The sequence below is a fragment of the Gorilla gorilla genome, chromosome 11 (genome assembly GCF_029281585.2).
Source record: "Gorilla gorilla gorilla isolate KB3781 chromosome 11, NHGRI_mGorGor1-v2.1_pri, whole genome shotgun sequence".
Classification (NCBI taxonomy): domain Eukaryota; kingdom Metazoa; phylum Chordata; class Mammalia; order Primates; family Hominidae; genus Gorilla; species Gorilla gorilla.
Window position 1 is genome coordinate 20339012 of NC_073235.2, and position 25585 is coordinate 20364596.

Sequence of the window (25585 nt, forward strand, 5' to 3'; positions counted from 1 at the left end):
AACAGCAGAAAATAATTAAAAACAACAAGTACGTTAGCCTCTGGGTACAAGAAATAGTTGGGAGCCTCCTCTTGAGAAAGGTTTATTTAATTAAAATTAAACTAATCTTTGGAAAACATTTGATAAGCATTTCATAATACAAATCATAATCCAAAAAATGAGGCTCAGCCTGCCTCTCCACAATATAGGAAAATCATGTTAAATAATTTATCTCTGGCAGTAGCTACTCTCTTCTTTACACATACATACAAATACACACACAGCAATTCAATAGACAACATGTTCAGTGGGTTTGAATTTTAGGTAATACTTGATTCACCTACAATCCAGATAAATATTAATAAAGTACATCAAATATATTATGTTCATAGCAAGAATTTAGAAGATTTAGTGTTTGATTTTGAACTAGGTGTGGATTTTCAGAGCTAACAAGCCCCTATCAGAAAACATCCTTTCTGAGAATTTATCTACAAGGAAAATTCAAATGTTTTGGCAAGTCACTATGTTAGTTGGTCACTACTAATATAACCCAAAAATACAGAAAAAGCTGGGTCCCCAGGTCATCCACAGATACATTTAATTCACAAGGTAGCATTTAGTGCTTCACGTTAGGAGAGGAAGACCATTTACACTCTTATTGCTTTCCTCCGGTTTGTGTGACAGGATCTGATATTCAGTTGCAGAGCATTAGATAAGATTAGACGTAGACCATAAAAGAAAGACAGCAACCAAGCCCATGTATGTGTTTCCCCAATAACTGTTCCTAGGGCCTGATATGCCAGAATCTCCAGACATCTATAGTCTTCATCAAAGTAGGGCCCATTTAGACACCTATGGCCTGAGCAGGAATATTACCAAAACCAGCTGCTTCATGCTCCAATTCCAAAGTTACTAAATGCAAGCCTCCTGGCTGACAAGTGCCCACAGATATAACTCAGAGCCTGAATTGTCCACCAAATTCCAATTGTCCACCTCTTAAACATCTGCACCCATAAAGAAACATTAAATTTAGAACATTCATTAGCACAAATGATTCTCATCACTTTTATTTCAGCATATATAGTAACTTAGTCTATCAGCGAGGTTAAAATATTTTCTTATATCCTAATGATTCATTATAGATAAAGCAACTATATTCACCCCAAAGATGAGCTGGGAACATATAATAATGCATTTTATTTTGTCTTTATAAGCATAAGATTTTCCATGTACATCCTGACACCAAAATCATATTTTTCAGTGGTCATATGCATATTAAAAACTATTGTTATGAAATATACATACCCACAGGTGCCATGCATATAGAAAAATCTGAGTCAAAGCTTGGTGTTGCTATAGCAAGTTTATTTTGTAGTGCCTTTGCTCTGTAAAGAAAGCCACAATAATATACATCACACTATTTTATAAGCAATAATTCATAATGGCAACTAACAATTATTCCTGCAATATCAAGCATTCCTCCAAAAATTCATCTAAGCTTTTAACCATTTATCTGATTGGTTCAACTTTTCTTTGATGGAAAGAACAAAGTACCTTTGGAGGCTTCCAGTTGGGCCGAGAGACAGGGCGATCCAAAGGGTGGCCTGCTTAATGCCAGACTTAAAATAGGAAGAAAAAAATCTGGAGACTTGGCAGAGCTAAGAAGCACGCAAAGCAAAAGATCCTAAAGCCATCTCTAGCTCAATTAACTCTTTCACATATTTATTGGAAAAGGGCATTTAACCCTTCAGAAAACACCAAGCAAAGATCCTGGTGCAGCCCCGGCTTCTTCAGCCAGGACCACAGCTGCAGCAGGGTTCCCCTCTGCCATCCAGGGCTTGTCAATGATGCCCTTCATTTGCATGTCAATCCTTTTACATGATTAATATGTATTTATTGACCAGGAGGCCTTCCCAACCTAGGACAAAGGGAGACAGGCAGTCCTCTTTTATAGGGCAGCCGTAACTTTCCTGGCAGGACTGACAATTGTGCACAGGAATAATTCCCTTCCAGATAAAAAGTTCCCACCATTCAGACACATAGTAATGGAAGGAAAACAGGCTAAACTGAACACTGAAATCTGAAGGGCACCTCTCTACTCCTTTTCCCATAAGGTGATCTGTGTTCATTTCCTACTACCTCAGTTGAGGAGTGTGGACAGGCACCTAGAAGACCAGAAAAAAATGACCCCCAGCCTGGGAGTTTGGATATCTTCCGCTGCTCATGAAGGTCTCTTAGGCTGAGGACTGCCCACAAAGCTAGGCCCTAGCTCGAACCCTGGGTTACCTGAGGGAAGGCATCTGCCTCCTTCCAAACATGAATCTAGAAATGGAAAGAAACGCACCCAACACACCGCATGATGCCACTCTTCATGAATCTTTTATCCACTCAAATAAACATCACATTTCCCAGATTGACATGTGGAGTTTTATTTATTAAACAGCAAACTCCAGTTTTAAAAAAAGATCAGGCTTATGTCTACCATTAAAGATTCCCAGAAATTCTCTTCTCTTCCATCTCTTCACTCCTCCCACATAAGAAAATAGAAAAATAAGAGCGAAAATGGTCAAACCGTGCCATAAACTTCCATTTTCACTCTGACATCTGCCTCTCGGAAAGTCGGAGATGAGATTCTTGATATGTTTAGAAAAACTGTAAGGGATTAGTATGACTCTTGCTTGTCCTGGTGCCAAGGATATTGAGTCAGATAATCCAAGAGGGTTTTTTGTTTTTCTTTTTTGTCTTAATCCTGGGTGGTTCTGGGACTTGCTCCGTTTGATCGTGGCTTCCCACCTCTGTGCATACGAAATCCTTGACCCCACAGAGAGGCTGCCAGCTCAATGACTAGGGTTCCCAAGGAAAAGTACAAGGAGCCCTCTCCTTTATAAGGTCCTTCACTATAAAAAATAATATCAAAAAAGAGACTTTCCCTTAGGTTGAAGAAATTCAAGACCAGCCTCTGCGTAAGCATTATAACCTCCCGAAAGTGACACACGAACACTCTTCAAAGGCCTCAAGTTTGATTTCCTAACCAAGACACCAACAAGAAACCAGTCATCTTTCAGCTCAGAGGCCAGTTCTGAATCTCTCCCCAGGGACATAGTATCCTTGGCTTTTATAAACGGCCTTTATTAGGGGCAAACTCACTTCATTTTAAAAAAGGGAATTCTGGTGGTGTCAGATCCTAGTCTTTCTCTGACCTACACCCTGTCAAACTAAGAGATTAGGCAGGTGGTACACTTTATAGGAAGACCAGCCACTAGCCTGCTCACCACCAAAATCTGGCCTGGGAAAGGTGAAGGAAAGCAGTTTAAACAACCACATTGCTGTTTCTTTGACTTCAGCCAACTCCTACTTCAGTCATTTTTACTGAAACTGGTCTACATGTATAGACTATGCCTAAAAGAATCCCAGAAAGAGTCCTAGAATTCCAAGAATGTAAGCTTCAAGGACGAGGCTTGCAATGGTGAATTTATCAAAAGCAATTAAACATAAAATGGGCCCAGAAGGGTGTTTCAAATTTCTGCCCAAGTTTTGCCCATGCAGAAATGTGATGCTTATGATGAAGTTATTTTCCTTAGTAATAACTCTGAAGAATGTGACCCAAAAATAGACCGGGGAGTCATTTCAGCAGGGTGCCCCTCTGGCTTCATCCACTTTATATGACACCCAGAAGGCAGCAAGTCACTCTGTATCCTGTCCTTACATGCTCCATTCCAAACCCAAGGCCATACTTCTGAAAGGTATCTGGGACTGCTCTGCACAACCACATTTCAAGAGAATGCGGCCATCAAAAATGCAGGCACATCAAAAGCACCTGAGAAGAAACACAAGGATGAGGAGGGAAAGTATCAAGGAAAAGCAACTATCATCTCTAAATTCTACAAACCTGTGGTTTCATTTTGCTATGTAAACAGATGGCATACGCTGGAAGCAAGGAATAAAGTTTTTTTTTCCTGAAACTTCTGACATAATAAACTAAGTTATGTGCACCTAAACCTGACTTTGTTTTCTATTTCATAGATTATAAATTCAACTAAGTTAGCCAATAAAAATGGTCCCACAGGAATTGCCTTGACATTATGGAAGTTAAGAGATGGGTTCTGACATATTCCAAACACCCAGGCGTAGACTTCATAAATTCATTCAGTTCAAATGAATATCTGGGGGCATGGGCTCCTGGAAGATCAGGTGTCCATCCCACGGGGGCCCACCCCAGTACCAAGAACATCACAGGCACTTGGTTTAAGCCAGGTTGCATGATTGTATAATTAATGAGAACCCAAGGAAGGTTTCCTTCTGATGTTTGTCATCATTAGAATCCAACTTCTGTTCACTAAGGAATAGCTTTTGCCTTAGGTTTTGAACTCCCTGACCAGCACCTGAGACATTTGGTGGGGGGCACTTTCTGGGTTTGAAAGAAGGGCTGAATACTCCTCTGAACACCTCAACTCACCCTTTGGCCCCCTCCTCACCTAATTTTGCAGGCCATTAATTCAGAATGGGCATGAGAGCATTTTGGTATTTGCTTTCACAATAAAATGACTGAGTAATTAATGAAAGTTGGCAACTGTTCAGTCAAACAGCAAGCTCTCTCTCCGCCCTTCCCAACTTAGTGCTGTGTGTTCAAATAGACTTCATGTTGCCCCGCCCCCACCTCGGCTAGCCTCACCTTCCCTTATAGCGCCAGTGGGACCTCCCCAGGCTCTGTGGGGTGATCTTGCTCTCAAAAAAACCACTTACCCTATCCCTCTTAGCCACTGAGGACCTTCATGGTGAAACTGTCATTACCCATTAAGGGCAGACAGGGCAACCAAAAGGGCCCTACTTCCTTGCATGCTATAGACAAGTCATTGGCTGTATAATGAGGGAGACTATATCACTTTTAGCCTGGTCCATGTTGACCCCCCAGGGAAACTCCCATACTCGTGTCTGTAAGATGTGCCTTAGAGCAAGCCCCTTTAAACAAAAGCAGCGCTGGCACTCTCCCTGCAACCTGTGCATTGGCTAAGGTGGGAAGAAGGGAGGCTGGTGGCCCCTCCTGGCTACCTCCCCCCACCCCCAGCAATAGCTTTTGTGTTACAGGGGCTCCCAGAGTGGGATGGCCGGAATGTGGAGACGCCACTGCGTTGGAGTTAATAACACAGTGTCACAAAGGAATTTAAGCCTGAACTCTGGAAATTCTCTTTTAGGAGCTTATATTTTTCCTTCTTCAAACTTCTCTGTTCTGTCTAAAAAGAATAAAAACCCTCTGTTGTGTTTCCTGCCGAAGGCTATTATCACTTCCTTCCAACTGCCCCTTGTGAAATGGTCAAAGCATCCCTGATCGCGGAGGAGACAACCGCCAGATCACAAGGTGAGTTTTGTATTCCAGAGTTTCAACGGCTCTGGATCTGTTTCCAAAATGACCCACCCTTTCTAGGGGCGTGTTGCCTGCTCTTAGGGGCTGTATTTGGCAGACATGCAAATATAAAACAGCCTCACCAAAGTGCTTACTATGGACACAGCCTCTTGGCCAAGCACGGAAAAGGTTACAGGGGCTGGTGTAAGGTTGGATGGGAACGTGAATGAGATCCAGGATATGGTACATGGGGCTCCTGGCTCTCCCTGTGTAATGTGCCCCAAGTTCCCTTGGATTCCACTGAAAATAGGGAGTGGAAGGGTGGGTTTGGAGTGAGGATAACCAGGATCGTCACACTCACATAGGCACAGAACCTCAGGGATCTTCAGGGCTGACACCCTGAACGCCCACCACTTTCCCTAGCCCCAAATGTCTCAGCTCTCAAGGCGGGGCCTCTGAGGCTAGACCGCTGTCCCACCCAGGGATGCTTGCGGACTGCCGCACTAGCGAACGCGCAATTCCCTTCCCCAGGGAAGCCACGCAGGGGCTTTCCCCGACGGCGTCTCACAGCCAAGTGAGCTTGTGAACACGGAGACGGCTGAGGATCCGAGACAAGGAGCTCGCTCGCTCGGTTTTTCCCGGGCTGTGTTTGCCATTCGCGGGAATAAATGAAGCATCGGTAATCTCCATAAAAGAGCTTTCACGCTTCATTCTCTGAAACTAAGTTGAGGCTTAGACGGAAAGGAGAAAAGAGACTTTTAATTTAAAGTAATGATCATCAACACTCAGGTGCTAGAGGGTCTCTGGGGAAAGCGGGTCCCTACCCCACCCGGGATAGCGGGAGGGAGGCCGCCTCTCCGCGCCTAGCCGGGCGGGCCTTGACTTGCTAGGATTGGTGGGCCAAATCCCAACTCCGGGGAGCCCTCAAATAACTCTCCCATGGGGAACTGAGGACGCGGGGGAGCCTAGGGCGGAAAAAGCTGAAGAGCCGTGGTCCCGGAGAGAAGGAAGTGAGCAGTCTCAATGGAGGCCCGAGCCTCTCCAAGGCCACCCTGCAGGCAGCAGCGACTTCTTCCTGGGGGAAAAGTCGCGCACTACCTGCGGGAACGTCCGCTGCCAGGGCGCCGCCCGGGACCCCAGAGCATACCTGGTTCCCTTCCTGGTGGCCGGTCCTGTTTGGGGCCAAAGTTTGCATGCGATGGGCACAAAGGACTCTGCGCCTCCTTTCCCTAACCCCAAGCCCGGCGCGGTCGGAGAACCCAAGACGAGTTCAATCCCGAAAAGCAAACTTTGTTAACTTCTGGCTGAATTTGCCACGGCGGAGGGGGGAGTGGGCAATAATCCCTCCATTTTCCCCTCCACCAACACCCAGGGTCCCTCACTTACATCGCAGTCCCCAAGTCAACACACGACTTGTCACTTTGCACCACAATGCGGTCAGCCCTGTGAGGACATGCAGAATGGATATGAAACTCGAGGCCAGATAAGCGTGGAACTAGGTTCAGCCGTCCTCCCTGGGGTACCTACCTCCCTACTCCTGATAGAGCTGTGAGCCTCCGCCGGCTGAGAGGAGGGCACTTGGGCGGACCTGAAGTTAGGAGGCCCGGGGTGAAGGCCAGAGCTCAATCTGCAGGGATAGAAGGCGCGGGAAATCCACCAAAGGGTGGAAGAACAGTCCCTGCCAGGCCGCGGCCTCCTCGCCCCCGCCTGCCCGGCCTCACCCTTCTGGAAGTTCCTCCAGGCCTGGGTGGGGGCCGCCAGGGAAGGCGCAGAGGGAGGGCAAGTTGGCGCCGCTAGTTTTAAAGAAATCCTAAGTAAACAGTGAACCCGAGCAGGAAACCTCAGCTTTGCCTGGGTAAGAGAACTGGCCACATAGCTCCAAGAAAGGAGAGAAGGAGAACAAATCTCTGCGCCCTGAGGATGGTGGCTTTATTGCGGAAAGAGGTGGTGGGGCCGGAGCTGCTCTGCAACTTCCTCTCGCCCCCTCAAAAAAAAAAAAAGTATCCCGCAGCAAGGATTTCAGAAGGGGCTCACCTAGTGCAGGAAAGTTCAGTTGGCAGCCCTTCGCGAGCAGGTCCTCCCCAGCCCGCACCGAGAAGGCAGGCGCCCGGGCCCTCTGACTCCAGTGGCTCAGAGCCGGCTAAGGACTGGCAGGGCGAGGAGCCGGCGGGCCGAGCCAGCGAGGGTTTGGGCTGCCCGCGGTGTGTGTGCAAGAGCGCGCGCCTCGTGTAACCATTCAGGACAAGTTGAAGCAACACAAATAAAGTCAGGTCTCTTTAGCCTTGCTGTCCACCCCTCCCCCCCTTCCTGGTTTGACCCTGGCCTGGCCGCTCTGAGGCCCAGTTTGCGCAGCCGACATTGCGTGGCTACTCTCATTACCGGGGAAGGGCGCTCCCCTTTTCCCTGGTAATACTCTGGGAGCCCCTACTCGGAAGCCCGAGAGTCAAAGGGATACAGGGGTGACTGGAGAGCAGCGGAGGACAGCGTGGCCTCACCCAAGGTCAGCGCTGGTCCCCACGTGTCGGCCGGGGGAGGGGAAGGGAGCGGACAGTCGGAGCGTTCGGATGTCCAGTTGAGCCGCGGCGCGGGGCAGCCGGGGGCGCAAAGTTGGAGGCAGGGCTGGGCGACGAAGAGAGAGGGAGGGCCGGGAGCCGAAGGGACGCCCGGGTGCACCCCGCTGCAGAGGCCGAGTCCGAGTGGCCGGAGAAGGCTGGTCGCAGAAGGGCGGCCTCCGGTGCAAAAAACGGAAACCTTGGAGCAGAGGATGAGGAGGAACACAGAGGCGGGGAGCCCATAGAAAAAGATGTTGAGGAAAGAAGAGGAGACCCCGGCCTGAACAAATCGAAACTGTGCAATGAACGTGGCCCGGGAGAACCGGGCGTGAGGGGCGATGGCTGAAGCCTGCGGCCCAACCACGGCTTTCAGACGCTTGCCCGGACCCTGGCGCGGGGAGGCGGCTGGGACTGCCTTTCTGCGCGCGTCCCTGGAGAGCGGGTGGGCAGGGCCTGCGTCCCGCGGTGGGCAGGAAGATTTGGGGTTTCGCAGTTCCTGGGGTCGGGGGCGGCGGTGAAGTGCCCTCAGAGACCTCGGCGGAGCCCCAGTTGCGCTCCCATCTCCAGCCCCCACTGGAGAGAGGGGGTCCGGTACCGTACCCTCCTGCGGCCTGGGCTGCGCTGACCGGAAGTGCCTGTAAGAAGCGCCCTCCGCGGACCGCGCCGGGCGCGGGCAGCTCCAGTCGGGTTGGAGCAAGGCCAAGATGCCCGGATGGGGCGGGCCGTTTCGGCGGACCCAGTCTGGACGCAGGTGCGGGAGGAAGGTGTGAGGGGGAAAACTGCTGATTGTGCGGGGATAGGGGCATCTTAATCTGGGAAAAGATCGGAATCTCTTGGGACGCTAATCTGAGACCCGGGTCGGAGGTGTAGAGTAGGGGTGTGAGAGCAGGAACTCGGACCTGAGTTACAGAGTAAGAGGGAAGAGGGCTGGAGAGGTGCTGAGGCTATTCCTAGTTAAGACTGAAAGAGAGGAGGGATAACAGCTCTTCACGCAAATCAGTGCTCCCCCTGCTCCCCCAGGTGCCAAAGTCCAGGACCAATGTGGAGACTTGACACTGCGCTGTGCGACTGCGAATCATTCTTCTATTTATAAGTAACTACAGTATAGACTTCAACGTGATTTGGTGTGACCTTAGCAGGATGACCCTGGACCTCACTTTTCTTATCTGTAAGGTGGGGATTATAATAGGCAACACACAGAAATGTAGGTTGTTGAAGGAAATAAATTGTGTTAAATGGCTAGCAATGTGCACGGAAGACCCTCAGTGATTAATGATCATGTTAATTTTGAATTTCTGGGAGTGACATCTTCTGAATTGCCTGCGCTCTGCCAAATGGACAAGTCCTGTACCTGGAGGTGAAGGGACGGGGGAAGGGCAAGGAGAGCCCTGCTGTGGTCGTTACTGGGACTCGCTTTTGTTTTCTTCAGGATTCAGTATTAAAATTGGGAGTGTGGAGGCGGCTTCTCCCCAGCTCTCTCCGTCCAGTTTTCCACTGTGTTCTCTTTATCAGATGGCAGAGCCGTGGGTCTCGCTGCAGGAAATGGTTGCTGTCAGGGCCCGACTGCTGCTGTCAGGGCCCAAGCCCACTCTTGCAGTAGTCGTGGTTGAGTCAGAAATTCTCCTGGGTCCCTTCTGTCTTTGGACTCTCATCTCTCTCACAGGAGGCTCCCGCCCCTCTGCGCTGGTCCTGGAGGCCTGCAGACCAGATCTTCAGGAGGAGGGGAGGATGCGAGCACCCCAGATGGAGCTTTCTCCGTGCGCTTGTGTGGTGGCAGGGGGCAGAGAGGAATCTAAGTTGTGCCCGGCTTTATACCCCACTCCTCATCAGAGTTGAGGAGGGGGAGGCAAGTACTCACTAGTCTCCTCTACAATCGCCTGCCCCCTCCTAGCACTCCCACCCACCTGCCTGCCAAAGGCAGAGTCACAGGCTGTTGATAACAATACTCTCTTCAGGATGTGTGTGCCTGCACACACACAATACATTTCTGCTTTTCTATTGGGTCACACGTACCTAGAGTCTTCCATTACTATAGCCTGAAATCTTCCCAAATGTCCTCAAAACACCCCACACCCATACCTGTGGGGAGAATTCCAGAGTGGAGGGGCCCACTCCATCTCCAGAGTGGCACCCAGCTGGAGAAGGCTGTATTCGAAGCAAATTCAAGGAGCAAATTTTAATGGCCCATGACTTACCAAGCCTCTGAGAAATCTGTTTGGGATGTTTGCCTCCTCTTGCCCTGGGTCTGCTCTGGTCCCAAGAGCTACAGCTGGGAGAGCACTGGATGTACTTGCTGGTGGAAGAGGGTTGTAGCATTGGGTCTGTGTCTGAGCACAGGCACCTGGACTGGACCAGCTGCCTCCAGGGGAGAGAGAAGGGGCTGCCTCTCCTTTTGGTGGCTTCCACATAAAGGACAGGGCACACAGGTCTGTCCTGAGCCCTGGAAACAATGTCTTTTCCCTCCCCTGGCTAGGCGTGAAGCCCACCAGCTGGGGCATGCAGGTGCATCTTGGACACCAGTATGTGTATTCCTGGCTCATGTATAGTTGTGTGCCAGAACCTTCTACACAGGCAATGTCCATGTGCTTGCTGTGAACACACTGTATATTGGTCCATTGACATTTGTATACATGCCTATGTTTTGCATGTGTGCATATGTATCCACATGGGTGTGTGCATGTTTATGCATTTGTATGTGTGGAAGTGTGTACATGTGTGCATTGTGACTGCATGCATGTTGACATTACCCACTTGACGGCACAGTGAGGAGAGGCCTGGACTGCTTGGAAATCTGAGGACTTTGCCTCTCATTTGCCTTGTGCTTTCTGTTGGGGCACTTTCTCTCTCAGGATTTTGTAATTCAAGAATCTCTGAGGACCCTTCCAACACTGACATTGCATTTAAAGACTGGCCTAAAGCACTTGGGGAGGCGTGGAGGCTGGCAGAGTCCCTAGCCCTTCCCCTTTCCACAGGTTGCCAAAGAAGAGAAACCCTCTCCCCAGAGTTCAAAGTGAGAGAGGACAATGGAGGTTTCTGGTGGGAGTGAGGAGGGATGAAGATACTCTGCCACCTCCCACAGACGGGGATGAGCATAGTCTTCCATTTGAACCCACTGTGACATCCAGACTAAAAGGGTCCAGGCTCTGAGGTGAAGCTGGGGAGGACACCTGGATGCCTCTCTGCCCTTCTCTGCCCTGCTCCCCTGTATGGTGGAAGCAGAGGATAGTGGGTTGACTAGATCGCCAGAAGAACGGCCTGTCTCATTCACACAAAGGAAAAACCAGGCTGACCATGGAAGGAATTGATGGCCATCCCACAGTAGCTGCGGCAGACACATTCATCCAGGGTGCAGAATGTGGCCCTGGCCTGCATCTCTTGGACCTCCAGGAGACAGCCAAAGCTCACCCCTGCCTTGCAGCTTGGCCCTTTTTGGGGCCTTTTTTCTACTGTGTGTGTTGGGGTTTGGAGTGTCCTGGGGCACAGTGGCCTCCCCCATGGTATTATCTCTAGAAACCCTGCCACAGGTGACAGATGGGTGTGGGGGCCTGGGAGGGTACAGGCTAGCAGGTCACTGCTCTGTTCCCTGGGCAGCCCCATCTAGGGAGCTTAAGAACTCGGTACACATACACACACCCACAGACATCAAACAGTCACTACTAGAGGCCATATACCCAAAGCACACACTTCCACCTCCCAAACCTAAATAAATATACTCAGTACCATCCCTATACAAATGCCCACACACAGTACAACCCACGAATACACATGAACCCACGCAATCACACCAAGCAACCCCACACTCCCAAATGCCACAACACCCTCTCCTTCCACTTTCCTTCTGCCTTCCCTCAGCCCCATCCATGGCCTTCCCCCTAACCCTACTGAAGAAAAGAGAGTTTCCAGCAAGAAAACAGAGACCTTTGCCCTCAGAAAGAACCAGGGATCAATACTGTTTAGACTCAGCTAGCATGTATTTCCTTTTAGGCTGAGGAAGATTTAAGTTTATGGTTCAATTCAATCTTTAAAAAAAAGGAAAAGCAGAAAATGAGGAAGTTGGGATGGCGTGCTCAAGTATTTATTTCGCTGCAGCCCCAGACCTTAATACACAGGCGGCTCACTAAGCCAGCCCCATAAATCAGAGAAATCAATGCCCGTTTATGATCATTATTAGTTTCTTTTTTTTAAAGGGTGTGCAAGAAAAAGGTCCCACCAGAATCCTCCTCCCCTCTCCTCTACTCCAATCAGAAAGAAGGAAAAATGAAGAGAAGATGGGAAAGTCATCCTGGATGATGGCTTCAGGGCCTTGGCCAGATCCTTGAGGTCGATGTGACTTAGACACACATAGTCAAGGAGGAGGCACAAACAAAATGTTTAAGTTCTCAGAGTTTCATGTTCTTTCACTGAACAATGAAGAAAAATCCATTTTCCCATAGCGATTGGAAGATAAAAGGAGATAATGGGCAAGAAACCAAATTACATAATAATGACATTCACGTCTATACACTTTACTGACCCAATCATGGGGATGGGTGACCACCTTCTCCTCCTCTCGCTGGGTTAAAGGAAAGAGCTCTTGACTTTGATCTCTTGGATAGAGGAAGGGGAGCATGAGGAATGGGGTGGTTCCTAGAGTTGCTGCTCACACCGACCTCTGTCCCAGCCTCTGGACCTGGTAGTCTTGGGGGACTTGAATATCCTAAGAGGCCACAATAGGGAGGGGAGAAGGGAGTGTAGCCAATTCCCAGACATTCAAAATAGTAAGGTTCTCCAATATATAGAGTTGAGCATCCTTAACATCACATCTGATGTGCTGGGAGGGTGTAATGGAATGGGACTCTTCCTGAAATTCTGAGAGGTCTGTATTAGGAGAAGGGTGCTCCAAGACACAGGCCTCAGACTGTTTAACAGGAAAGCCTGGAAGGCTTGAAGAGTCCAAGCCCACTCCCCAAGGCAAGCAAAGCACAGGCTTTTGACTACCAGAAAACAACTCCCCTAGACCAACCCCAGGGAAGGGCCCATCTCACTGCTTCTAACTCTGCCCACAAAGATTGGTTGAGCACCTATTATATGCAAGAGTTACTCCTCCAGAAAACAATGGGCAGATGGAAGGAAGGAAATTAATTGTAATAAAGTTGGGAACCCACAGCAGTGTCAAATGCACCCTCCAATTCCACTCCAGCTGCCAAACCCTTATGTAGGGATTTGGAGGGGACCTAGGCTTCCTGGGATTGAGATCTAGCCCTGTTAGTTCCCTGGCCAGGAGCGAACAGTACATTGGGCCAAAACAGGGGAAATTTTTCAAAAAAAAAGGTGGAATAACTAGCCATTATCATTTTGCACAAAATCAATCCTACAAAAACAGTTGAGAAACTCAAGGGAAGAGCACAGAGAACAGGGATCTCACACATGAACAAACCCAGCAAACACACCTGCAGACATTCCAGTGTGCAAACACAAATTCATGCATGTACACACAGTGAACTCACAAACGTCCAATTGTGCATCTAATTAGAGAAGAAAATCAGTTGCGCAATACTCACGGGTACAGGAATACACAAAAAACTGGTAGGAACTTAGGTGCACCAATATCTGCACATTATTGTATATGCACACAAGTATGTGTGGGCACCTGCCTGTCTAGCTGCACACGTGTGGGTATATACATACATATTGCCAAAGAGAGAAAAAATGTGGGAGTGGAATTTACAATTTAAAAAAATCCTGGACAAAGATAATACCTCCTAAGAAGGAAACTTCCCTTCCTCCCCTTAACCTCTTAAGATCTGAGAGCAGCTCCTGCCCTGGAAGGATGGGCCCCAGTGTTAGCAGCAAGAGGCCAGACATTTCCTTCTGGGAACCCAGGGTGTCCTGAGGGCCCTGGGGGCTTCTATGTGCGCCCCCCTTGGTGAGGAAGAAAGTTAGGCTTTGTTGGGATGCCTAAGGGAACCCTCTTTGGTTTAGGGCCCAGACACGGCAGACCTGCGCCCACCTCGGGTTCAAGGCCCAAGCAGCCACTCCGAACAGCTTTCCCAGCATTTGGGCCTCCTCTCCTCCGGCATTGCGGGACCAGGAGATCCGAGCCCCGCGAGGCTCCGCGGGCCGCCCCCGGACCTGCTGCTTCGCCAACAGAAGCCCTCCCCCAAACGAAGTGCAGTGAGACCAGGCGGCCAAGGGGCCAGGCCAAAGTGCCCCTCGCCCAAGCGGGCTGTCGGGGAGGGAGGAAGGCAGGCCCCCTTCTATCTCTGGATAAAAAAAAATCTGCAGCAAAACCTGCACCAGGGGAAATAAAAGAAAGAAAGAAAAAGAAAAGTGCAGGTTGGAGTGAAAAGCAGGTTGTACAGGAGGAGGCCGCCACTGGGCTGGGCCTGGACCGGTGCGGGGAGCTGCCCCGCAGCCCAGGCAGCGTTTCCGAAGCCAGGACTGTGGTTGTCGGCCTTTGAGTTCCCTTGAACGCAATCGGAGACCAGGCGTGTCCCGCCAGACCCTTCAGACCCAGGCTAAACCCAAATCTGGGTCGCGCTTCCCCTTCGCCCTGCATTCGTTGTGCGGTGATCGCAAGGCCCGGCCGGCTCCCCGCCCGGCGTGCGCAGGGGCGCTGGGGCGCTGTGTGCCCGGACCCACGCCCTTCCCGAGCCCGCAAACAGGAGGGCCGCCAGCGCTCGTGAGCACAGTGTACACTTTATTTCAGACTACAGGTTTCTGAACATAATAAAATCTTTGGCTTGTAGCGGCGGTTCAGTCTCGCAGTCTGTGGGGTCGTATTTCTCAACAAGTCTCCGGAAAACGAAAGGGGGGCAGAACAGACAGACCGACAGAAGGGGCCCGGGAGGTGGGGGAGAAGAGGTGGGCAGACACGAAAGGAAACACACTCTCGCACACAAAGAAAAGTCCCAGAGAAACCAGGGCCAGCGATGCGGGTCGGGAGGCACCGGAGAAGCAATGACATTCAAATGAAAAAGGCAACGAAAACGAAACTGGGCTGGGGGCAGCGAGGCGGTGGGGGAGGGGATAAAATAATTATAATAATTATAATAATTATAACAATAATAATAAAGGAGATTAATAAAAATGTCCAGCAAATAGAGATCGCTACACGTATGTGTTTTCCTTACCTGAAATTAAATATATACAAGGTCGTAAGCGGTTTGGCTAGATAGAGCTTTAAGGAGTTCGCAGTTTCGTCCCTTATACTGTGAATAGAGAATAGATCTTATTTTTCGATAGCACCTGTCCGAGTCTTTCTCCCTTTTCAAAAATGCTGCGTTTCAACGTCATTGTCCATTCTGAGGCTCTCTTTCTGTCTCTCTCGCTCTTTTCCCTTCGCTCCCTCCCTCCTTTGAGCAGATGCTTTCTCCCCCAGCGAGGGGCCGGGAGGCGACGGCGGCGGTGCCGGGAGGGGGCGCGGGCGCGGCGGCCTGACCGCGCGGCCCCGGCCTGCGGCGGCTACTCGCTCTCGTCTTTGTCCTGGACCGTGGTGGTGGAGTGGTTGTACAGTCCCTGGGCCATGAGGTGCAGCGCCAAGCCGTTCTTAATGCCTGTGGCTTTCTTGATCTTGGCGCGCTTGTTCTGGAACCAGATCTTGATCTGGGACTCGTTGAGGCTGAGTTCCTGGGCCAGGGTCTGCCGCCGCTGCTCCGTGATGTAGCGGTTTGCCTGGAACTCCGCCTTGAGTCTCTGCAGCTGCTCGGCCGTGAACGCCGTCCGCGGCCGCTTGTCCTCCTTCTCGTTCTTCTTCTTCTTCAGCTTCCTGGTGCGCGGACCTGCAGCGGCGGAGAGGGCCGGGGTGGGGGTGGGGGTGGGGACCGAGGGCAGAAGGGAGGGGGGAGAGGGCAAAGGAAGCCGTGAGAATTGCATTGCCGAGCTGGGCCTCGAGCCCCGCGCTTCCAGGGCGATCTCGGAGGCCCTGCTGAACCCCCGGCTTCCTCCCGCCAGCCAATCCCTCGATCGAAGTGCCCCTCACCAGACCACTGGGGTCTCCGGGTTCCCTTTGGGAGGGCAAAGGAGCAGTGAAGGAAAGCTGGTTGAGGTTGTAGGTGCACCCCACACCCCAATTCTCACAAGACAGTCAGGGACAGACCGAAATCACAACATTTCCAAGCCAAGAAGGCAGGAATCCAAGATGAGGAGATATTTGGAGCTCATGTGGCCCAGCCGAGAGTTGGGGGTCAGGGACCTGCTGTCCTCACAGCCCCGGAATAGACAGGACTGGGGCAGTGAGGGCAGGCCCTGGGGTAGTCGCCAGCCTGCAAACAAATCTTCCTCTCCTCCTCAAGAATCATACCTACAGGAGAAACTACAATAAGACCCCATCTGCTTGTAGCTATTGACCTCAGAAAACAACGGGATAGTGAGCCGGCTGGGAGAGGGCTGCTTAGCTCCAAAGTATTTGGTGTCTGCCCCCACCGCCGCACCCCACCCTCCCACACACACCTCCTCGCCTTCTTTCTCTTTGGCCTAAAGGAAGCCTTTTCTAGGGTCTCAGGGATGCAGGGACCACCCCTTCTCTGAAGGAGAAAAGGCCCTGATCCATCCTCATGACCCTGGCCCTGGGTTTTCAGCCTTGCCCCTTGGATGGTGCCAATAAGAAAGGGAGGGCCTTCCACATTCCTCTAACCGGCTGCGTGGGGCAGGGTCTCCCTTATCTGGGTCTTCCTTATCTCCCCTTTCAACTGATGCAATTTCAGGATTAAAAACTCCTGAATAACAGAAACAAGCCGGATTGGCTTTCTCTGCCTACTGATGACATTTGCAAGGAGACTGCAGCCCCTTCCCCCATCTATGAGCAAAAAGAAGGAGAGGGAGGAGACAGGGACAATCCAGGAAAAAAAAAATGTGCTTTGACCACCAGATAGGAATGGGAAGGGGCCACAGGAAACCTCCTTAGGAAGGTGAAGCTCCCCTCAAATACTAGTCTGGGAGGAGGGCCCACTGAGAAAGGAAGGAGGGAAAGCGGGAAAACCAGGAGAGGATTGAACTGTTGGTGTGTGCCTCAAAAGCCTGCACCTCTGCCCACCTGCTTTCACACCCAAGTCTTCTGGCATTTACTTGCTGGGTCCTGCCTTGGATATGGTAGCTTGCTGAACCAAGTTAAGTCCCTGTCAGGCCTGTTCATCTCTAAAACTGTCTGTAAAGAAGGATCTTTGCCGGCATCTCCAAACCTAGCTACAGAGAGGCAAGCTGGGCAGCCTACTCCTGGGGCAGGCAGGAGCCTGGGGTAACCAGCTGTCCTATGACAAAGAGTCCAGGCCTAGCATACTGCAGGGACTCAGATCTGGGTCGAGGCTCATCCCCTCCTCCCCCAACTGCCCAAGCAGGAGAAGGAGGTGGTCCCCTACCTACCCAGGCCCATAAGAAGGAAAGTGGCCAAGAAGAAAGCCAAGGCCTTCTCCAGAGCAGAACTGGGGTTTTGATTCGTAATTAGCTGAGCGGGGAGAAATAGCCCAGGAAATGCACACAGCCCCAAAAAGGCCCCACTGCGCGTTCTGCATCCGCGACATGTTGAAGTGTTGTTGTATGTGTGTGCAGAGGCACGGACTCTTGTAATAAAATCGTAGTCTCCCGGCCAGCCCGAGCCGTGCAGCCTGACAGCTCAATCACTCTATCCATCAGGCGAGTCAATCAAAGCAGCTTTTCGGAGGTTCAGGGAGCCCGACGTGTCAATAACGGGGCTCGAGATGGCGGGAGCTGATAGTGCGCATCGATCCGCGCCCGGCCGGCAGCTGTGGGGCGGCGAGAGACCAGCCGGAGGAAAGCGGCGCGTGGCTACGTTGTTCCCGGCCCCCTGCCGGACCGGGTGCCTGGAGTGCTGATCTTGGGCCAAAGCTTCTGCCGCTCTCCCAGACACTGCGGGCCGGGGCGTCGGGCAGGCCTTGGCCTTCTCTCCCGGAGCCCAGCTCAGGTCTCCTCCTCGGGTTCGCCAAGCGCGAGGGGCACACGGAAAAGTGGTGGAAGGAAAGCCGAGAAAAACAGGCCTACGGATGCCAGAAATCTGCTGGATGTGCGGGTGAAAAAAGGAAAGCGCCGCGCGGGGAGGATGTGGAAGCCGTTCCGCGGAGAAGCTACGGAGGAAACTGGCTCTCATGCCCTTGGCCACGCTTCCTGGCCTGAGCCTGACCTGTTTTCTCTCCTCTGCCACTGTTTTTCAGCTCCAGAAAATCAGGGGCTGCCAGCACCCACCTTTTTGGCAACTGCCTTTCCCTGGATTCTACCCACCCGGGTCAGACTCTTTTCGCTACCCAGCCGGGGGAGAGGGACGGCTTTCAGACGCTTTCCTCCCTGTCTTCCTGTGTTTCCCATGTTTATCAATGTAAACGGTCTCTCCGCAGAAAATATCGAGATCGTGTTTGTGTTTGTAAGGACACACAGTGAATATAATTTTCCTGAACAAGGCCTTCTCCGGTCAAATCTGGCCTTCGGACGATCAGGCTGGTGGGATTTCAGACACACATCACTAGGCCCACCTTCCTGCCATATCTAAACACCCTGGAAAGAAAATCACTGACTATGTACTTTTCCTAAGAATAATAAAGATAAGAGACAAAGAAGGCCCCAGGGATTCAGAGTTCAAAATCAAAGAATCGAGACCCGAGCCTCCTGTGCCACGAGCTGTAGCTTCTCGGGTGGTGGCCGCAGAGGCCAGGATCGCATAGCTGGATGAACATTCGGTTATGACTGGAACTGGGGTGAGGAAGCAGGCGTGAGAGACCGGAGTACCCGAGGCCGGGTTTGCTCTCCCTAGCGCCGCAGCTTGGCGTTCTGGGGCGGTCCGCGGGGCCAGAAGGCATGGCGCAGCCCGGAGTTGGGTACTCACCGGAGGATGGACGATCCGAATAACGTGTGCAGTACACCCAGGCGGGCCATACGAGAGGCTGCTGCGAGTCAGTTTTGACCACGGGCCCGCCGTTGGCAGAGCCCATAAGTAGGATAGCCGGGTTGCCGTGCTCCGGGTATTTGGTGCCCTGCGCTCCGGGGCTCCCCGCGCCGCCTCCACTGCCGCCGCCACCGCTGTCCGAGGGCTTGGCTGCTGCGGCCGCCGCCGCCGCTGCCACTGCCGCCGCGGCCGCTGCCGCCGCCGCCGCCGCCGCCGCAGCCGGGTTCCCAGCCTTAGACGCGCCCGCGCCGGCGGCGGCTGGCTGGGAGCCGTCGGGTGGGCCACAGTTCGCGTCCGGGGCGCACAGGAGCGAGGCAGCGCCTGGCGCCCGGGTGCCCAACGGGTGGACAGGGTCTCTACCTGCGGCAGTCTGGCCTCTGTCACGCTCGACCCGGCCTCCTCCTCCTGCGCCTCCTCTGGCCGCCGCAGCCACCAGAAGCTGCGGTGGCGGCTGCTCCTTTTTGCAGCCGAAGTCCGGCCTCAGGATGTTGTCGATGAAAAAGTTGGTGGTGCGGTGCAGCTGGGCCGCTGGCTGCGGCTGGTGAGCAGGCGCCGCGAGATGCTGAGGCGGCGGGGGCGGGGGGTGTGGGGGGAGGTGCGGGTGGTGGGCTAGGGGCGGCAGGCAAGGCGCCGCGGGCGGCGAGGGGGGCGCAGGCTGCGGGGACACCGGCACGCTGTCTCCATCGCTGCCGCTGCCGCTGCTGCCGCTGGCGCCCGGACTGAGGCTCAGGCTGAGGCCGCCCGGAGTCGCCGCCGCCGCCGCGCCGAGGGCCGAGTCGCGCTGACTTTTAGGTTCCGGCTGCTGTTCTTCCATGCTCGGCCGCCCCGCCGCCCCGGCCGCCGCGCCGGCCCCCGCCCCCACCGCCTCGCTCCCCACCCCACTTTGCCAGCGGCCCGTGGGGGTGCGCGGAGGAAGGAGGCAGACGAAGCCCCAGCGAAGGCACGGGGCGGGTGCAGGAAAAAAGCTCAGGCGTCTGGCCTGGATCGCTCGTTCTTATCTAGCAGATAGATCTCGCTGTCTCTCCCTCTCTAATTTGTAGACATCCAGATATGGAGACACTTGGCTATTTCTTTTTTCTTTCTGCAACCAGATTCAATGATTTGATTTAAATGGGGAGTAAGCCACGGCCAAAAAAATGAAGGAAAAAAAGAAAAAGAAAAGGAAAAAGAAAGCAAGAAAAAAAGAAAAAAGCTCCAATAATTTTTTTCTTAAAGGGAAAAAAATAGTATTTTAAAGTCTAGCCATCTTCCTAGGCAGTAGTGAGGGGTTTGACTTCCCCGAGTGTCACGCTCAGCTGTGCCCAGAGCGTGAGGCTGGCAGCGCCTTTAATCGCCTTTGCTTTTTTTGCAGGGAGAGCGCGTCTCCGCCAGCGCCGGGCTGTTTTTTTTTTTTTTTTTTTTTTTTCAAATCTCTGACAGCTCGGATCTTTGCACAAACTCTCTCGCTTAAAAAAAAAATCACCCAGGCACACTTTTTGCCTTCAAACCGGAAGCACGTGAGTCAGGGCCGCACGTGTGCGGAGCCAATGGCGAGCCGGGACTCGCGCTGACACTCGGGCCTCGGCCCAATGGGCGCGCGCGGGACTTTGCGGATAAATAATCCGGGGGCGTCAGCCGCTGGCGGAGAGGGGGCGCCGCGGCGCTGGCCCTGTGCGTCGGGTCCGCCCTCCCCCACCCGCGCCCGCACCCGCACCCGCGTCCCTCCCCCTCCTTCAGGCCGGGACCGAGGAGGGGGCAGAAGAAACCCGGGAGGGGTGAATTTTGGGATGTAGGCAAATGGAGAAGCAACTCCATAAACAACTTGTTAGAGAAATGCAGGATTATGGGTCTGTGAGCTCCGGGAACAGGGGCAGTAGGCAGGAGCCTGGCTGTTTTGCACCCCCACGCCTAAGAAACTCAGCTTTTTATTTTCTCCTCTGTCTCTGGTTGCTGTTATTGAAGGATGGGTGGTTGTTGTCACTGCCGGTTTGTGTGTTTGTGGGTGGGTGTGGGTTTGGGTGTGTGTAGTGGAGGGAGGGGGAGTGAGAGGGAGGTCGGTGATGTGAAATAGACCTAGAGTTAGTTACTTTCAGAGGCGCAATTTGTTTTTCACAAATAGCAAAATCTGAAAGGCCCGCTGCGCCTAGCTAGCGTCGCACGTTTACGTTTGTACGTCTCCTGCCGGCCCGCTGCATTGCTTTCCCTTTGTGGGGAATCCGCACCCATGCCCTTCCCGGTCCAGACTTTCGACAACACCCTGGAGCTGCCCTGGCGCCATTGAGCCAAGCCCAGAGGGCTAGGAATAGCCCCAGAGCCAGTCGCCTGGACCTTCCCTGGCAGTGGGAGTCCGGGCAACGCAGATTAATCTCCGGAGGGCCCCGGGGCCGGCGAGTCAGAACGCGGATGCGCGCTAGGCCCTAGCTTTTAGAGTTCAGGGTAACCTCTGTGTTAGATTTCCCTGCAAAGTAAAATCAAATAAATAAAAGCGCTGCACCCCAAGTATTTGCCCTGGCCAGCTGAAGTTGTGAACAGGGAGTTTCCCTCAATTGCCGGGTGACTGAATTTCCTGGGATTGCTCCCAACTCCCTGGGTGCCTCCGGCTCCAGCTCTGTGCGTTCTTCCCTAGTTTGAGGGGAATGCCGTTCCTCCAGCTGCTATCATTCTCCCGTCTGCCGATCTCTTTTTCGCTATTTCCTGGTCAAGGCACCCCCAAAATTTTCTCATAACCGGGAATGTGAGGGACGGGGGTGGCGTGTGGACTGAAGCTCTAGGCACCTGCGGGGCTTATCTCCGGATTCGTTTTGGAGGACCAGTATCCGACTATGCTGAAGCCTGCGGTGGCCGAGAAAGGCGTCAGCAAACGAGGCCTTCGGGGGTGTCATCTTAGAGCTCCAGCGGACCTCCTCGCCCTGAACGCCCTCCGCAACTGGGACAGTAGAGAAAGGATCTCTTTGGAAATATTGTCTATTTGTGACATGCGAAAGAATTCCCCCTACCTCCAGTTTTCCAGAAAAGTCACAGGGGGTTAGGCTAGGAGGAACATTCAACTAAACCCACAACAAGCCGAACCACCACCACGGCAGCTGAAGTTTCTCAAAAGGGCTGGTGGAGAGCAGGAATTTGTATTGCTCACCGCATCTTGGGAGCAGGCGAGGGTCCCCCGATTTCCGGGGCTGAGTTCCCGGCTAGACTTGCGCTGCAGCCTAGGGGAGAAAACCTCTCTCCCTAACGCTGCGCTGCAGTCTTCTCTACCTTCCCAAGCCGACTCCAACCCCACCTTGGATTCTCCCGAGTCCTCTTCAGTCGCACACCCAAGGGCTCCCCGAAATCTCCAGGCGCCCCCACCCCTTCTCCCCGAAATGGGGGTGGGATTTTATTTATATTTAAGTTCGCAAAATTGAAATCTTTATCCCGCAAGCAAGCGTGGGTACTTAATTAAATTCTAATTAGGACACTATCAATATCCTATTTAGCTGCGTAGCTTTTGTGCGCCGCGGTCCCTTTCAGCGCGGTAAATAGGGTCTCCACGCCTTATCTCGCCTGCAGGAGACGCCTCGAGAAGGGCTGCGGAAGATAATTTATAGGTTTTAATTACTCTTCATTCCGCCTGATCAGCTTGGCGTTCATCACAGGCCTGTGAATAAAACCCTGGTCAAAAGCTCTGTCACATCGCGCTGGCAAGACGCTTAATCAAAGTGAGCGGCCCCGCGCGCCGCGCGGCCCGGCTCCTCCACGTAATTTCCAGCCAGCTGATAAAGCCAGCTGAATAATGCGGCGGCCCTTTGGAGACACCATTTACAGAAATGACTTTATTGACGGCTTAACGTCGGTAATTCATTTTACCTTTCATGTAGTGGAGCCCGGATTTGTTACAGTAATGGGATGATAAATGCACCCGCGGCCCACGAGCTCGAGCTGGATTAGGCGGCACTCTGCGCGCTGGCTCGTCCCCCCACCTCCCCGAGGCCCGGCTTGGGCCGGACGCTCGGTACCCCGCGCCGCTCTGCGCTCCATGACCTCCACCCAGACCCTACGCCCTCTTCTCCCTCCTGCAAATGAACACGCTATTGGGAACTCTGTGTGAGCGCATTGGCGTCTTGTCAAGCATGCGAGTGAAGTGTGTGAGGGCTGAGTGAACAACTGTTGGCCGAGAGGGATGGGTGAGGGGTTCAGAGGACTCTGAGTGAGCCCAGGATTGGGCGTGTGAGTGAGGAACTACGGGCAGGGTGAGTTGTGTGTACAAGTGTGTGGGTAAAGGGTTAGGGTGTGTGTGAAGGATTGTATATGCACGAGTGGGTATATTTGTGTGGCGGTCCTTTTGGGGGTACTCGTTTCTGCCTTTGGGAGCTAAGGAATTACTTTCAACTTGATAGATGCCCAGGCCGGGGTGCAGAGAGGTGGGCCTGCAGGTAGCAGGTGGGGAAGCCTGACTCAAATGGAATAGAGCCCCTTTCTCCAAATGCCATCTGCTCTTGGGCCGAAGGTAGGGAAGTGTGGGGGTACCCAGTGCGTATTTCTATGGCCTTGTAGTTCTGAGCTATGCAGTCACCTGAGCTAGAGGCCCACAGAAGGCCATGGACTGGGCTGCGTCTCTGCAATAAGTTGATTGTCCCCAAGTACCCTTTTCTTGGGGATAGCCCAGATAAAAGTGGAGAACGACAAGAAAGATAAAGATTCTGTTTTGTCTCAAATGCCAAAGTTGGGGGAGGGGTGCTATTTTTTTTCACTTGAAGGAAGGAGGTCCCAACGAGGCCTTCAGTGATGGGGAGTTGGGTAAATAGGACAGAGAGAGACCCCAACCGTCCTTCCCTTCTCCAGTCCTTGGACTTCCTGCATTTTCTGAGGATAGTCAGGGGCTCCCAGTGAGCAAAAGGCACCTGGCCAAACAGAGGAGAATGATGCATACTTGTTTGGGAAGCTGCTAGCTAGGGGAGTTTGGGGATCATATAGTCGGAAGACTGGCATGTGTTTATTAGAGTGAAGGCTGAGAAATTTTACCTTTCTTTCTCCCCTTTTCTAATTTTGGGAAAAACGCTCAGCGGTCTTGAAGAGTGGCCCGTGGCTGTGGGGAACAGAGTGTATATTTGTGTTTATTTGCTTGGTATGTGAGAGCCACCCAGAGAGAAAATTAGTCTATAAAAGTATGGTGTGTGTGTGTGTGTGTGTGTGTGTGTGTACAGTTGTGTGTGGCAGGAGGCCCCTGTATGTATGTGAATGTTAATGTGTACACCCAAGTCAGCCCCACTAGTCAGGCATGAAGAAATGTATTTGCTGAGGGTTTTGGTGTATGCTGTTCAGAAAAGAAGACCAGCCTGTGTGTCCATAGAATTTTGGATTTTGTGTAGGCAAAGACAAATGCCAGGGTCCTGCATGTTTCCACCTCTTTCGAGGATGAGGACCAGAAGGAGAATTACGAAAGAAATTCTTGCAGCCTGGCTAGGGGTGTGCGCCATGGGCTGGGAGTAGGAGCATGTTGCATGCACAGGGTGGTAATCGCATTTCGAGTGTAGATCAGATGGCGGTGGGGCCTCGTGGTGCGGGACATGAATGAGTTGTCGCAACACAATAGCGTGCAGCCTTCCTACGGGGACTGGATGACCAGCGGTTTTGTTGGGAGTGAATGCGAGGAGATTTCTGCTACAAGTGCCGCGTTATTATGAGCTAGAAGGTCAGACTATACATCGCAGGTCCCCAAAGCCTATGGACCTTGGGAAATGTGGGGCCTCGAGTCACGTCATTGTACCTGACAGTCTTTTTCAATAGACTAATTCAATTAGTGCTCGCGGTTTCGGTCTTCATTTGGAGCCCATAATAATGTGGGGGTGGGTGGGTGCTGGGGATTCGTTGGGTATTGGTTAGGGATCCTAAGCAATTCTGTCCAAAGCGGAGTGGGACTAGGGGAGGCAGCAAAGGAAAAAAACCGGTGGGTGGGGGGTGCCTGGGGGGCAAACCATGGAAAATAAAATGCTCTGCTGACAAAATAAAATGCTCCGTTGACTCCTGAAATTGGGGCAGCAGCTTTGTTTGTAGAGGACCCAGAGCGTTCCTTGAAGGGGGTGAGGGACAGGGAGGATTTCTTTTTTTCTGTATATATGAAATAAGACTAAAAATGTCTAGGTATCTAGAAAGCCCGAGAAAAAGCCCACTGTTGGAGGTTGTCACCTTCGTGGATTTCAGTATTTGGATTTATGTCCCCATCATCCGGTCTTCCCCCAGAGTTTTCTCCCTCTTATCTAAGGCAGTTCACAGCATGGACCGTTTTGTTCTAGAAATAGTGCCTCTCTCTCTCTCTCTCTCTCTCTCTCTCTCTCAAGCTCAGACAAACTGAGACCTTTCTCCTCTTGACTCCCCGCGGGAAACGGTGGAAAGATATCAATGATTTCTGTAAATTGCACCCGGTGGCTAGGATTCAGAAAGCGCTCCTGGGGCCCTGGTTTCCTCTCTGAGCCCCGCCGGCTGTCCACAGGCCCGCGCCGGGCGCAGAGGGCGCCAGGGTGCAAACACCCGAACTGTCGCTGCTCGCGGGTTTGCAGACGGCCTTCGGGCTGCGCGGGGATGTCCGGGAGCCGGACGCAGGGCCCTTGGCTCGGATTACGGGAAGAGGAGCCTTCACTGTGCCCCCTCGGAATTTCAAACCTCGCTGGGACAGTATCACACAGCCAGACAGGCCTCTGGAGCTGAGAATTTTAGACTTCGCTGCTCCGGGAAGCAAGAGGACTACATACAATTCCCTATTTATTTTTCTTCACTTTAATCTGACATCCCGCTTTTTATGCTTACACTGAATCCTACCCAAACCCCAGAACCCAGACCCGAGTTTGGGTTTAACCCCTTTCCCTTTCTCCGAAAAAAAGAAAAAATCCG

General features: G+C 52.3%; 2 protein-coding genes across 2 annotated transcripts; both read right to left on the minus strand.

Annotated features, from left to right (window-relative positions):
- Positions 1-6061: 6061 nt before the first annotated feature.
- On the minus strand, positions 6062-11244 carry LOC134756630 (uncharacterized). The gene is made up of 6 exons (XM_063694700.1): positions 11163-11244; positions 10068-10165; positions 7816-8771; positions 6848-6947; positions 6707-6763; positions 6062-6492 (listed from the first exon to the last, which is right to left on the minus strand). Exons 1-5 carry the CDS (start codon positions 11242-11244, stop codon positions 6758-6760), a joined length of 1242 nt encoding a protein of 413 aa, XP_063550770.1. The 3' UTR covers positions 6062-6492; positions 6707-6757.
- Positions 11245-14531: 3287 nt separating this feature from the next.
- Positions 14532-20188, minus strand: EN1 (engrailed homeobox 1). Its single transcript, XM_031008820.3, has 2 exons — positions 18683-20188; positions 14532-15632 (listed from the first exon to the last, which is right to left on the minus strand). Exons 1-2 carry the CDS (start codon positions 19554-19556, stop codon positions 15316-15318), a joined length of 1191 nt encoding a protein of 396 aa, XP_030864680.1. The 5' UTR covers positions 19557-20188; the 3' UTR covers positions 14532-15315.
- Between the last annotated feature and the right edge of the window lie 5397 nt (positions 20189-25585).